This window comes from Caretta caretta, chromosome 10 (genome assembly GCF_965140235.1).
Source record: "Caretta caretta isolate rCarCar2 chromosome 10, rCarCar1.hap1, whole genome shotgun sequence".
NCBI classification, from domain to species: domain Eukaryota; kingdom Metazoa; phylum Chordata; order Testudines; family Cheloniidae; genus Caretta; species Caretta caretta.
In genome coordinates this window covers 21,086,586-21,102,520 of record NC_134215.1, presented here as the reverse complement: position 1 = coordinate 21,102,520, position 15,935 = coordinate 21,086,586, and the positions used below count along the sequence as shown (strand labels likewise).

Below are 15,935 nucleotides of genomic sequence, written 5' to 3'. Positions count from 1 at the left end.
CCAAACTGTGCATTAGTGAAGAAAGAGGTTTCATCAAATAGACTTCTGTTAAAATACAGCAGAGACCTGTTTCTGTTTTCTTGTTCAAGATGTAACATGCATTTTTGACCAACATTTTCAACTGTAGGTGCCTGAAATTAGACACCAATTGCCAGGTCCACAAAGAGCTTCAGGCACCTAAGTCCAACATGTGGGCCCTCCCTGAGATTCTGAAAATGCCCACTCAGCTGCCACCTAACCCCTAAATCCCAGACACTTGAGTTTCCTCCAGTGGGCATGTGCAAAACTTCCTATCTCCTGCCACTGCCAAGCTGTTCAGCACCCTAGCTAATAACTAATCTCTGATGGGATTCTCAAGCAAGTTGTTCCCCTGCCAAGATTGCAGGTGGGGCCCAGTCCTTCTCTGAGCCATAGAAGACAGCTGAAGGCAAGCAGGGTTGGAATTTTTGGCACTTACTTTATGCATCCAGTTGTTAGACCACTCAGCTGGGATGTGGAAGAATCAGCTTTGAATCTCCATTCTGCCTGAATTGGAACCGGGACTGAACCTAGGTCCCACACTCCAGGAGTGTGCCCAAGCAACCAGACTATTGGGTTTTATGGGGTGGGGCTTTCTCAATGTCTCCTGTTGAAGCTGGTCTACTTCATATAAATAATTAGTTATTTCTTGGAGCCGGGACTTGCACAAGACTTGTGTACATCCGTAATCATTGGCTGTAGAGTCAGTCTGTCTTGCTTTCGCTCGCTCAGCAAATACTTAAATGATTTATACAAAGTGAAACCGCTTCAGTGGAACAGTTTGAGACCCACCCCCTTTTGGACAGTGGGACACCAGGTTCAAGCCCCTGCTCCAGATGAGGCAGAATAGGGGTTTGAAAACAGGTCTCCCACCTTCAAGGAGAGTTGTCCTGGCATCTGGGCCATTGGCTATAAAGGGGTAGATCTAGTTGTAGTGGCACTGATGCTATTTCAGTGCTGTATTAACGGATTGCCTTGATAAGTGTAGCTAAATCAGATTAGCATCAATAAACATTAAATATGCTTGGGGCGACAGACCCATTAAATTACAAAGCTGAAAGTGTTTCGTATGAAACCTTTTTTTCATGTGTATCTTACCACATTTTAATTTCCCATAGGGTGTATGAAGTTGCTGCAGTATGGTAACAGGCCCCCTAAACAAGTTTTGAGATTGACAAGGTGGGTGGGGTAATTTTTTTTTTACCCACTTTGGTTGGTGGAATAAGGGTTACCAGATTAGGACAGCCCTGGTATTTGGGGCTTTTTTTAATATAGATTTCTATTCTTTCTCTCTCCTCCCTCTCCCCCTGAGACCAACATAGCTACAACAGCATTGTGAACAAGTTTTGAGTTGTCATAGAAGGAGGTACAGCACTTAGATCAGGGCAAAACACAAGACTAAAGTTACCTATCAGACTGCATCTTGCTGTGCTACTTATGTTGCTTTTATAGCCTCTCTGTTACTGCTTTTCCAATGATAAAGACAATACAACAGTAAGGGGGTTTGGGGGGCAGGGCAGCTTGTCACTGCTGGCCGTTTTCTTTCAGACCAGTAGATTCTGGGGAAGGCAATAGGATGTCACTTTAGGAACACACCAAAAAAGAGGGATTATTTTCCTTTCTAAGTTTAAAAAAAAAAATTGTCACACAGGTTAACATCTCCCTGCAGCTTTATCACTGTAACTTTTTCATAAAAGACCAGAAGATGAAATTGAGTTTTCAAATGACATTTTCTGCCTTCTGTGGAATTGTAGAGAAGAGCCAAGAAAAGTGACAGTAACAGGAGGGGAGGGGGGTGGGGAAATAGGCTGCAGTGGAACTCTAAGCAGTTTTTCTTCATCTCTAAAAGTGACAATATTTTCTTGAAAAAACTTAGAATTTCCCCTTATATTGACAGCACGTACTCTCTTCCCATTCCACCTAGAAAGTTATTTTACACAGCCAGTTGGTACACCCACCACACAGTCACTAATACTAAAGGCTTAATGAAAGGTATGGGACATGAATTTATTCTTGCGGCTTTAAGCCATAGGGTAGCCATATTGTATTTCTGAATGAATATATTGCAATGTTTGGATAGAGCTGAGCAGGCCTTTCAGGCGGTCAGTGCTAACGAGGCCAATTCAGTTACAGAATGGGGCACAGCCACCCTAATTGAATTGGCCTTTGATAGAGCTGAGCAGGCCTCGTTAGCACTGACCCCCCACATGGTAAGGCAACTCCCATCTTTTCATGTGCTGTATATTTATACTGGCTTACTGTATTTTCCACTCCATGCATCTGATGAAGTGAAGGGGCACATCCACCCTAATTGAATTGGCCTTTGATAGAGCTGAGCAGGCCTCATTAGCACTGACCCCCCACATGGTAAGGCAACTCCCATCTTTTCATGTGCTGTATATTTATACTGGCTTACTGTATTTTCCACTCCATGCATCTGATGAAGTGAGCTGTAGCCCACAAAAGCTTAGGCCCAAATAAATTTGTTCGTCTCTGATGCCACAAGGACTCCTTTTTGTCCATTCAAGAGCACCAGGAGGATCACATTCTTAGAATTCCCTGAAACACGTAGATTTGTGAAGCATTTGAACAGGAAGTTCATGAACTCCCCTTGATAGTCAGGCTTTAAAAGGCAAAATATGTTTCAAGCCCACAGCTTCAGGAATTGTAAGTCCAGGAGTTAGGAGGTTCAAAGATGCTGAAGTGATATTTGTAGGAATCAGAGATGATGGGTGGCTGGGCCAATACCCTTCTGCTAACTTCTTGAAGATTCAATATCTTAGTTGACATGATAATGTGTGAATTGCCATCTGCTTAGGCAGATGACCCTTAAGCTGCTCTTTTGTTAAAATTTATGTAGTTTTAACCAGGTTGGCTTACTGTAAACCAGTTTTAATCTTTTGCATTTGTACTTTAATTAGAGAGGTTGATTTTCAGTGGCTGGTAACCATTAAACTATGTTGATTTGCAGCTCAAAAGGCATGTCTGTATGACCCATTAGTGCAGAGCAAGCTGAGGTGTAAATCTAAAGTGTGCCACACAGTCACTCTGCCTGTGGACAGAAAGTTCCCCAGTGCACGTTGGGTAGGACAGTACTCACAAGAGAGTTTTCAGTGCACAGCAGAAGGGTCCTCACAGCCAGTGAGTGTGCACTATGCTGTAAATTTACACCCCAGCATGCTGTTAGCTCTTGTAAAGACAAGCCCTTTGAACCTTTACAATAAATTTGGTACTGTTTGCTAACCAGGAGAATGCATTATACCTATAAAAGCATATAAAACACTTTCAGATTCTTAATTTTTATTAGGTAAAATGCATCATTCATCCTTTTTCTTTTTACTAGATTAACTTTTTACTCGTGATTTGTATCAAGCTGAATTTGGATGGAAATTGGAATTCAATTAAAAATGCACAAAAACTGGCATTTTAAAAGTTTAAATTAAAAAAACTACCTTAAATGTGCTGATACACAAGTTTATTTTTTCTTAGCAAAACACATTTTGCATTAAAAACTGATTTACCAAACAGAGGAAGTATTATCTGTAGTTAGTGAAATTAACTGATTATTTCAGGCTACTACTTCCTTTAAGATTTCAGTTGTAGTAGATCTTACCCTCTCACACCTTATTTTTTATTCATATTGGAGGACAAGTTTTTCTTCTTTTTTCAAACTTTAAACTGAGCTAGCTGAATAAACTGAAATGAAGAAAATATTCTCTCTACCCTTGCTGATGCTATCAAAAGCTGTTTTGGCATTTTCACAAACAGTGGTTAAAGATGCTTAGAAAAGGAGTACTTGTGGCACCTTAGAGACTGACCAATTTATTTGAGCATAAGCTTTCATGAGCTACAGCTTACTTCATCAGATGCATGCACTAGAAAATACAGTGGGGAGATTTTATATACACAGAGAACATGAAACAGTGGGTGTTACCATCCACACTGTAAGGAGAGGTTTCAGAGGAACAGCCGTGTTAGTCTGTATTCGGATTAGGTAAGGTGAGCTATTACCAGCAGGAGAGGAAAAAAAACCTTTTGTAGTGATAATCAAGGTGGGTCATTTCCAGCAGTTGACAAGAACGTGTGAGGAACAGTGGGGGGGGGGAATAGTTTTACTTTGTGTAATGACACATCCACTCCGTCTTTATTCAAGCCTAATTTAATGGTGTCCAGTTTGCAAATTAATTCCAATTCATCAGTCTCTCGTTGGAGTCTGTTTTTGAAGTTTTTTTTTTTTTTTTGAAGAATTGCGACTTTTAGGTCTGTAATTGAGTGACCAAAGAGATTAAAGTGTTCTCCGACTGGTTTTTGAACGTTATAATTCTTGACGTCTGATTTGTGTCCATTTATTCTTTTACGTAGAGACTGTCCAGTTTAGAGTGACTTCCACCAGATCAGTGGCTAGACTTTAAAACTTTGACAAACTTGTACTGCTTAAATATTTTAATAGACTATCCTAAATTTAGGCCTTAATTAAATTTGAAATTATTACATAGGCTCTTTTTTTTTTTTAAATAAACTTGTATTTGATTTGAATTTTTTTTTTTAATTCTGTTTTTACCTGTCCTGGTTTTAATCATTAGATGCCTTGTGTTGTGAACTGCTTGGAGAGCACACAGTGGGCACTAGTTTAAATAAAAACAAAACCAAAAAACGGCTCTTGGAGCAAGGTGCCGCAAGTACTCCTTTTCTTTTTGCGAATACAGACTAACACGGCTGTTACTCTGAAACCTGTTTTGTTTAGACTACTTAAACTGTGGTTCAGCTGTAATGCACACAGAGATGGCTGTTTCAGTATTCCATTCAAACTGCGGCTTTGATGTATCTGATCAAAAACCTTTGTTGGGCTTGTCACTGACACTGAAAGCAGCTAACCATCTGTTTTTAAATTTGTATCTATATCTTTTAAAAATGGAACCAAACTAGGTCCCTCTCTTATTCCCAATTCCTCACAGAAATGAATAAAGTTAAATACTGCAAAAAGAATAGGAGTACTTGTGGCACCTTAGAGACTAACCAAAGTGCCACAAGTACTCCTCTTCTTTTTGCGAATACAGACTAACACGGCTGTTACTCTGAAACCTGTTAAATACTGCATTATTCCTCATGGGGTGCGGGGGGGTCACTTTGCCTATACATTAAACAGGCAATTTACATTCCGCCTCACAGTGAATTTCTGTGCTAACATTTCTTAGCTTTAAGTTGCTTGATTTAGAGCTTGTTTTGTTTTATATTTTGGGCTTTTTAAACACAATGTTAATTTATTAGAAAATGGCTAGCCTAGGAATTATAGGCTGCATGTCTTGCTACCAGAGGTAAGTAGTATGCAGAGTTTTTAATATAGCACAACTGTATCTCAACCTGTGTAGTGAGCTACATGCACCTAAATGGTGCACTTACATAACTCAGTAAATTTGGCCCCGAGTGATTTAGTAGCACAAGTTCTATTGGCTTTCAAGGGAAGATATGCTCCTACGTAATTTAGGTGCTTTTGAAAATCTTTCTTTCCATTCACAGTATTCTTAACTAACAGGTATAAAAGTCCTTCTATAGTGATACTAACCTAAAGTATACAATTAAATCATATGCATTATACGTGATGATAAATTATAAAACAATTTTCAGATTTTTTCAGCTATCTGGTCCAGTAGTGTTTTCAAGCAGAATGGGATGGAATAGGATTAGTCGCAGCCTTAGGGAGTTTGTAATAGCCTGGCATGCAAAGCATTTTGCTGGTCTTGTTTGTTCGTTTTGGAGGTGCTAAATCTCTGTTTGTGAAATTTGCTATTTATGCTTAATTCATATTTCTAAATTGTACTGTATCTGAAGTGATTTGTATTAAGTGTGAAAGCAATGCACATTAGCAATACTTAGCTGTAAGAATACATTTATGTTTAAATTTCATGCCACGTTTATTGGCATTCACCAAAGAGAAAAAAGAGAGAGTCACCATCATACATACCTGAATGGGCATTTTCGTATTTTAGTCCCTGCAGATGGAATTATGTGACCATTCTTATTCTTGCAGTATTTTTTAAAAGTACCAGTAATAGCATGGAGCTCCTGCTTCAGGCAGCATGCATGGTGGACTGTCCAACAGCACTGGAGTCCTTGGCTCTAGAACCAGGTGGATGAGCTGTCATCAGAACTTCATCAAAATTGGACTATCTACATGAAGCAGTTTTGATTCTGATGAAGCAGCAAAGTTTGAAAACCAGGGCTGTCGATAAATTGCAGTTAACTCATGCAGTTCAACTCAAAAAAATTAATTGATTAAAAAAATTTATCGCATTTAATTGCACTGTTAAACAATAGAATACCAATTGAAATTTATTAAATATTTTTGGATATTTTTCTACATTTTCAAATATATTGATTTTTATTATAACACAGAATACAAAGTGTACAGTGCGCACTTTACAAATATTTGCACTGCAAAAATAATAAAACATATAAAGAAATAGTATTTTTCAATTCACCTCATACAAGTACTGTAGTGCAGTCTCTATTGTGAAAGTGTAACTTACAAATGTAGATTTATTTATTTATTTATTTATTGGTTACACAACTGCACTCAAAAACAAAACATTCTAAAAGGTCAGAGCCTACATATCCATTCAGTCCTACTTCTTGTTCAGGTAATCGCTAAGACAAACAAGTTTACGGGAGATACTGCTGCCTGCTTCTTATTTATGTCACCTGAAAGCGAGGAACAGGCATTCGCATGGCACTTTTGTAGTTGGCATTGCAAGGTGTTTACGTGCCAGATATGCTAAACATTTGTATGCCCCTTCACGCGTCAGCCACCATTTCGGCGGACATGCTTCCATGCTGCTGCTGATCATTTTAAAAAAATGGTGCGTTAATTAAATTTGTGACTGAACTCCTTGGGGTAGAATTGCATGTCTCCTGTTCTGTTTTACCTGCATTCTGCCATATATTTCATGTTATAGCAGTCTTGGATGATGACCCAGCACATATTGTTGGATTTACAAATACTGGCACGGCAGCTTTGACAAAACACGAAGAAGGTACCAATGTGAGATTTCTAAAAATAGCTACAGCACTCAACCCAAGGATTAAGAATCTGAAGTGCCTTCCAAAATCTGAGTGGGACAAGGTGTGGAGTATGCTTTCAGAAGTCTTAAAAGAGCAACATTTTGCTGCAGAAACTACAGAACCCGAACCACCAAAAAAGAAAATCAACCTTCTGCTGGTGGCATCTGACTCCAATGACGAAAATGAACATGCGTCAGTCCGCTCTGCTTTGGATCATTATCGAGCAGAACCTGTCATCAGCAGGAACGCATGTCCTCTGGAATGGTGGTTGAAGCATGAAGGGAGACCATATGAATCTTCAGCACATCTCACTTTCAGGTGACGTTGTAAACAAGAAGAGGGCAGCATTATCTCCTACAAATGTAACCAGAATTGTTTGTCTGAGCAATTGGCTGAAGTAGGACTGAGTGGACTTGTAGGCTCTAAAGTTTTACATTGTTTTATTTTTGAATGTAGTTATTTTTTGTACATAAGTCTACATTTGTAAGTTCAACTGTCATGATAAAGAGATGGCACTACAGTACTTATATTAGGTGAATTGAAATATACTATTTCTTTTTTTACAGTGCAGATATTTGTAATCAAAAGTAAAGTGAGCACTATACACTGTGTTGTAATTGAAATCAATATATTTAAAAATGTAGAAGACATCAAAAAATATTTAAATAAATGGTATTCTATTATTTAACAGTGCGATTAATTGCGATTAATTTTTTTAATCGCTTATCACAATTTTTCTGATCAGCTCTACTAATGTTAAAGCATTTTTTATCCCAGAATCTCAAGGTTTATGAAGTATACCATATTTGTTTGCTTCCTTTTCCTGCCATCATTTATGTCAGTGAGCTTTCCCCAAATCCCTGCTGCCTAGAGCTCGTATTTGGGTCACATTAGGGGATTACCTGAGCAGCATTCTTGAGGATAAGGCACAATTTTCTCCCCAGTTGTCTCTAGCAATAGATCGAAAGAAAAGTATTTCTTCTTTTCAAGGCCCTAGTGATGTTACCTCAATATGGTTTAAAATACAAATGGTGTAATTAAAAACAAGATTAATTAAGTATACAGAGAAAAAATGATTGCATAACATACTCCTTAAGAGTTAGTTCATGTTATTATAGTACCTCTTTCTCTTTGAGGCCTGTCAGCCTCTCCAGGTAGTTTTCATCTTCCTTCCCCTCTCATCTAACTTAGAAGCCTCTTACACATTTCAGGTTTCTTTCATGTGCCTGGCTTATTTATATTCCAGACATCCTTCATAAAGGTCTGTGCCTTCCAATACCTCTGGACAGGAGATTATAGTCTATCTTCTCATCCTGTAGTACACAAATAAGGGAACCTAGGCAGACCCATCGTATCTGACCACAGCAGTATTACTGAAGGAATATTGGGACTCAGAAAAACCATCCTCAAACCATTCACCACACAAAGGGCCAGCACATGACTGACTTCCTCCAGAAATGCCACAAAATTATCATCTTCCCTCAGAACTCCATCCTTGCCACCATGGATATCAGCTGCCTATACACCAACATACATCACAACGATGGCATTGCTGCCTGCCTCAAACATTTACAAGACAATGGACAATGCTCAGATATCCACCCTAAAACTCATCCATTTCATCCTCACTCGTAACAATTTTACATTAAACATACACACCATAGGAACAGCCGGGGCTACTAGGATGGCTCCCCAGTATGCCAACCTCTTCATGGACCACCTTGAAGAATTTCTGGACGAATGCACCATGAAGTCAATCATATACCTGAGTTACATTGATGATATTTTTATTCTCTGGTAGATAACCTACAGACCCTCAAAGATTTCCACCACAACATCAATTACCCCTCCTCCATTAAACTCTCACTAGAACACTCTCACACTAGCATCAACTTCCTGAACACCATGATTAGCTTCAACAATAGAACCTGACAGACAACAAACATACAGGTCACCGCAAGTACCTTCACAGATCCAGTAACCATCCCAAACACCAAGAAATCTTATCTACAGCCAGGCACTCAGATACCACAGAATGTGCTCCGAGGAGAACATCTGAGGTATACATCTTAACACACTTAAAACTGCCTATGCCAAACAAGGACACTCCACCAGAGGAGTAGATTGCATCATGGAGCAGGCCACCCAAATGCTGCCAGGAGAACCTGCTTCAGTACAGAAATGAAACCTTTTTTGACTGCACACCCTTAGTTGTCACCTACCAACCATATGGGGTATCAAACCATTATAACCGATACTCAATGGGGACCACAGCCTAAAAGAAATCTTTCCTGAATTCCCCCTCTGCTTTCTGGCTTTTAAACTACCTCCCAACCTCATCATCAGCAAGGACTCAAAGCAGCACCAGACTCTCCCAGAACAGATGCAAAAACCTGTGGACATCTCTCCAATGCTGTGATTTGCAACACCCCACATAACACACTTCCCAATATCCATGGGCTCCACACATGCCTATCACAACATGTGGTGTACCTCATTGAATGCATTAAGGGCCACAACAACAAGGTGGATGAAACCCAGCTATCACTACACTCTTGAATGAATTCACACAGAAAACACCATATCACTTGTAGGTGAATACTTGTCACAAACTGATCACTCTTATGTGACCTCAGTCCTCATCCTCAAAGGAAATGTGCACAACATTTTCAAAAAGACAAGAGCTTAAAGTCATAACTTTGCTCGACATTAAAAATTATGGACTGAATAGCGACACTGGATTTATGGCTTATCACAACAATTTAGAACCCACTTAAATATCCCTCCAACCACATTACTGGAGAGATGTTAGTGGGCCACTTTCACTTGAAATGTGTATTAACTAGTTAGTATACTATACAAATCTGTTCCATCTTGTATTTAGCTGAGACATTTTCCAGATCTGAAGAACTCTGTGTAGGCTCAAAAACTTTTGTCTCTTACCAGCAGAGGTTGGCCCAATAAAAGATATTCCCTCCCCCACTTTGTCCTATCTTTTAATGTCATTCACTCTTATAATCACTATCCCTTTGAATAAACAGATTTGAGGGTCTTGTTATCTTTAGTTCTCCAGATGTAATGTGTGGATCCAACAGTTGACTTTCTGCTCCTATCTACATGCATGATCCTCTGGTTAATTACTTGATTTAGAATTACAAAAGGACTTTCAACAAGAACATCCTCTCACATTTTTACTGTTTCTGATCAAAGAAGTAATGGGAAAATAGCTGGCTTGAATCTGAGTTTAAAGATACAGGGCTCCAATATTTTTAAAGGGAGTGGGAGGTTAGTTGGTCTGACTATCAATATGTTGCTAATATTTATTTTCTTCCTAAATGTAATATCATGTAAACGATTCCCTATTAATTTCACAATTTCTTAATCATTAGATTAAAAATGCCCATTAAGAAAATAAGGATAAACATGACAAGTTGTAGCTTTTCTTAGTCATATAGATGTCTGTTGAATTATAGTGGCTGCATGAGCCTAAAAAAGAAGATCATACTGTTTTTAAGCTCATTTTGTCCGTAGTCTGTGTTAACTAAATATAAATATATATTATTTTTAAACAGGCATTAAAGCTGTATTTTCTGGACACTACCATAGGAATGCCGGAGGGTCCTACAAGGATCTAGAGATGGTGGTTTCATCAGCAATTGGATGTCAACTGGGAGAAGATACCCATGGGCTTAGAGTGGTCATTGTCACAGCTGAGAAGATTGTTCACAGATACTGCAGTTTAAATGATCTGAGTAGCCAAGGAATAGAAAAAGAGCTGATGGATTTGATTAAGCAAAATTAGCCATTTTCTAACTATGACAAGTCTCCAGTTTATTTTTAATTCACATTTTTTATTTCCCAGATAGAAACACTAGCTAAGCAAAAACAAAAAAGCCTACTGTGGGCTGAAGATGATTCCCAATTGTGTATTATGCACCAAAATAGTTGTCTCAACTCATTACCATCCTAAATAACAAAGCAGAAAAGTATGCAGAGATATTTATACCTTTGAGGGGAAATGAAACCAATTATAATATGAAAAATAATAGAGGTAATGCTATCACTATTGATTTTGTAATGGGAAAGAGCTGTTCTGAGGGTTAGCTGCTCTATTCCTGGATCAGACTTTTATAGCATATCCATGAGTAGGAGCAGTGGCTTCTGGATGACAAACTCAACTCTAGTTCACCCTTCTGTTCTAGTTTGATGGCCCACAAGATACATCTCAAAACCATTATACTTAATGTTCTCTATTAAATGCTTGGTAATCCTCCAGAAAGTGACAAAGTAAATGTGGCATGTTCGTATTCAGTATGGGCTAATCCAAAGCCCTTTGAAGTCAGAGGGAAGACTTCCATTGACTTCAATGAGTTTTGGATCTCACCCTATTTCTGCTTCCTTCCAGTTGATGTCATCTCCCATCCCAAGCCTTTATCTTCAGAACTACTACAGCAATCAGAGCAAGCTGGATTCTTCTCTGCCTAGCAAATCACCATTGTGGGTGCTATAAGAGAGACAAGACTCATAATTTGAGTCTGCAGGAGTGGAGGTTAGAAAAGCCTGTAAACTAAGAAAATATAATAGGAAAACCATAAAGAGAAACTAAATATAGAAGAGTCATTTTACTGTTGCCTCTTGGCATTTAACTGCAATTAAATTTGCTATTGAGAGTTCCCTGTAAGAGCATATCCTCTTTAGAAAACAGCTGACTCCTAGACAAAGGGAGATTTATGAATGTCCAGTTCTACCAAACTAAATTGCAGAAGCTCAAAAACTGCCTATGCTGTATATTCTTTTTAAAGAAAAAAGACTATAATATATATATTGTTTTAGTCTAGGACATAGTTTAAAAGATTCGCTAAGTACAATATAAAGTTCCCAAACATCCTGAAAGAGATTTTTGGTCAATGTAGCACAGGGGCGGGCAAACTTTTTGGCCTGAGGGCCACAACGAGTTTCTGAAATTATATGGAGGGCCGGTTAGGGAAGGCTGTGCCTCCCCAAACAACCAGGCGTGGCCCAGCTCCTGCCCCATATCTGACCCCCCCTGTTTCTCGCCCCCTGCCCTCTATCCAACCCCCCCTGCTCCCTGCCCCCTTACCGCGCTGCCTGGAGCACCGGTGGCTGATGGTGCTGCAGCTGCACCGCCCAGCTGTGGCCAGCCGCAGCACAGAGCACCGGGTCAGGCAGCACAGCTGCTGAGCCGTGAGCTGGCAAGAGCTCGCAGCCCCGCTGTCCAGAGCATTGCACCAGTGACGCAGTAAGCTGAGGCTGCAGGGGAGGGGCCGGGGGCTAGCCTCCCAGGCCAAGAGCTCAGGGGCCAGGCAGGAGGGTCGGCCGTAGTTTTCCCACCTCTGGTATAGAGCCTCCAAGCGGCCTTACTTAGTTAGATATTGTTTTAATAGTCTGGTTTTTCAAGAAGCCACCTCAGATTTGGCAGCTAAAGTCCTTCACCAAGGCTAAGGAACAGATTTATAAAGTTATTTAGGCTTGATTTTCAAAAGTATCTAGGTGCCTAACTTCCATTGATTTCAATAGTAGTTAGGCACCTAGTAGAATTTTCAAAAGTGCCTATCTGTAGCTTTAGGCACTTAAAAATCTGGCCCCAAATGTGTTGAGGTTTCTTTATCCTTACTGCTAGTTAATGCTGTAGAGTGGTGCTCCCCTTACAGTTTGTTGCAGAAGGAAGGGTATTCCACTGTTACTTATATCGTTTAAGTATGTCCGTTCAGGTTATGGCTCGCGGAAAGAACGGAGAGTATGATAGGCACTGGATGGTTCTGTTGGTCTTGCCCTATATAGTAGAGTGGGCAGAAAAGAAATAAGGTGGGCCATTTGATTGTGAGGGTGATATTTGGGAGAGCCAAGATAGATTTGAAAAGAGCGGTTTTCCATAAACACGAGAAATTAATAGAATGGGTATGAATAGGAGTGGTTCTAAAAATTTTAGAATTTATGATTTCATAAATGATTATATACACACACACGTGGAATTATAAGGCATGAATGTGTTTATGCAGAACCATTTTACCTATACAAACTCATAACTCAAATTTCAACATTAATTCATATTGTATAAATAATTCCAAGTTTGCTTTTTATAAGAGAGATTTTTTTACCATAAATTGTCTACTGTTTTCTCACTAAAGAGTATTACTACACTGTAAAATCTTTTAAAATCCAATTTAAATTTTATGTTCCAAATTCATGATTGAGTGAAGTATAAGAAGCTTCAAGAATTATACATCACTCATACAGTCTACCATGAGAAATAAATATACTGTATAAATCAGGGCTTTCAAGTCTTATTAATAACGACTCTTTCAGATCCATTCATGACACTATGCTGGAATAAAATAAATACAAGGTTCACTGAGCCAGTGGTGCCCGCCTTGTTGCCACAGGTCTACTTCTCCTATCATGGGTTTTCTTTTTTCCTGGGCCACTCCCTATCTTTGTGAAGTCCTCCTGAGGCTGAAACCCCAGGGTACTACCCTGTCCTCCTTCAGATCCCTCCCTAAAGGCCCACACTTCTACCTATAAAAATAGAAGCTGCGGGGCAGCTGTATGTTTTTTAAAAATGGAACTAACATGATGTGCTTAGTATCATCCCACACATTTAATGACGTTTAGGGATAAAACTTGGATCAGCTAAAAGTGGGGGATACTCTGACTGCAGGACATCTACAGCAGATGGCTGTCTGTCCTGCTTACCAGCAGCTGGCTCAGCAGCAAATCTCCAGTTAGCCCTCCAGCTAAGGAGAAGTAATTGCTACTTTAAAAATAAACCCCAAAATGTCTGATGTGTGGTCAAATTTGGCAGACAGGATGGGCAACAGGAGGTTTACCCTGGCATCCCCACCCATCCTCCACTTCGCACAGCACAGTGCTTGCACAATCTCTGCAGTGTGTATGTGCACATGCTCTGCTCAACAAACTGCTTCCTGCTGTCCTGCAGGGTCAGCCCTTTATTGTCTGCATAATTAGAAGACCAATACATTTTAATTGGGAATTAGAATCTTAATTACAGTGACAGCAACAATACCATTCAGCAGCAGCTAGTGCTAGTGACATGTGTGAACTAGCTTTGTGTGCCTGTTTTTCCAGAGGAAGGATGCACCATGTGTCCATACGTTATTACAAAACTGGTGTCACTTTCATGATTTAGTCATGTTGCAACTTTTTTATTGCTTATCAAAGTACAGTAGTGTCCCAGCTGGCTATTGCAAGAATATACAAGGTCTAAACCATTTCTTAACCTGAAGGTTAAGAGATTTGAAGCAGGTCTTCAAACTCATTTGAATAGTTTAAACTGGTCACATGAAGTGGTATTTGGGAGAATCAATAAGAAGGTTTTACTTAGGATATTGAAATATACTCAGTATAATGTATATTAAAATAAGAAATCAAGGGGAATTTAACTCTAAAATGCAACTGAATACACACTTTTGCAAAGTAGTAAAAAGTTATTTAAAATGGGGGGGAAGGGTATCTCGCATATTAAGATACATTTTTTAAAAAAAGTTTGTAACCTGGAACTTTCACAACATTATCGTGGATAATCAACAGAAAAGGTAGGTTGAGGAGTCATTGTGGTGCAAGATAAAGAATACTTTACAATGTGCTACAAACCTGGACAGCAGATCTTTTGGGGAGTGTTATCAGTGTCTCATTCACTGATCAGATGAGTTTTCAGTTCTAGATCAATTCACATTTATTAAAGCTAGTTGTAACATTTAGCAATGATTAATACACATCTGTTTGTTTTTTTTAAATAAGGCTTCATTCTGAAGATTTTGGGGAGAACGGTGCGGGAGAGGGAGGAAGGGTGGTGGAAATCAAATTAATGGAAGTTCTACCCAGGTAATGACTGCAGGCTTGGCTCTGTAGTAATTATATTTACTCTAATCACTTTGGAAAAAAGAAGTTAAAAACTAGTTCATATGCCCAAGGCCCCATTCTGAATTTTGTTTTACAATCATATTTTCCTATAAGATGTTTCTCTCGCTCCTGTTATATTGGAGACCATTCCCCCCACATCGTTAATGAAACTGACTACACACAAAATACTGTCAGATGCACTAAGCAGGCAAACTGAAAGAGGGAAAAAATGTAGTCTTTATAATTGCTGCTTGTAACAACAGCTAGAAAGAGAAATGTCAGGCAGATGTGTGATTTAAAAGTTGCTAGTGTCCCTTCAATATTGTTTGATTCAATATTGAATCAATAATCAGCCTGGATGAACCATATTGCTAGAATGGGGCACTGATAATACATTACTAAGCCATCTACTTTCCATTATTTTCTCCTGAATATGGAAGTAAAGCAGGAATATGTACATACTCACAGATGTACACGGGAGTTTTAAATGAAACACCAAGATATTAGAAAAGGAGTACTTGTGGCACCTTAGAGACTAACCAATTTATTTGAGCATGAGCTTTCGTGAGCCACAGCTCACTTCATCAGATGTGTACCGTGGAAACTGCAGCAGACTTTATATACACACAGAGAATAAAGTCTGCTGCAGTTTCCACGGTACACATCTGATGAAGTGAGCTGTGGCTCACGAAAGCTCATGCTCAAATAAATTGGTTAGTCTCTAAGGTGCCACAAGTACTCCTTTTCTTTTTGCGAATACAGACTAACACGGCTGTTCCTCTGAAACAAGATATTAGAGGTGATCAAGCGGATTACATAATTTGCCATCAGTTCAAACTAGGTTATAAGGAGAGCAAACACTAGCTATGTTTGGAAGTGCTCATAGGCAACATTCTCGTTAGTAAAAACAACGAGGAGTCCTTGGGGCACCTTAGAGACTATCGTTGCTGATACAGACTAACACGGCTATCCCTCAG

General features: G+C 39.2%; 1 protein-coding gene across 5 annotated transcripts in view; it reads left to right on the top strand.

Moving 5' to 3' along the window:
* CPPED1 (calcineurin like phosphoesterase domain containing 1) overlaps positions 1-13,371 on the top strand; it is a 95,662-nt gene extending 82,291 nt beyond the window's left edge. For 2 of the 5 annotated variants that reach the window (XM_048866497.2, XM_048866496.2), the window contains one exon: positions 10,650-13,371. In XM_048866497.2, the coding sequence (XP_048722454.2) occupies positions 10,650-10,879 (230 nt within the window). In that variant the 3' untranslated portion in view covers positions 10,880-13,371. Of the gene's footprint in view, positions 1-6,971; positions 7,415-10,649 lie in introns of those variants that run through there. The other 3 variants (XM_075132757.1, XM_048866495.2, XM_075132758.1) reach the window with 2 other exon arrangements.
* The last annotated feature ends 2,564 nt before the right edge of the window (positions 13,372-15,935 follow it).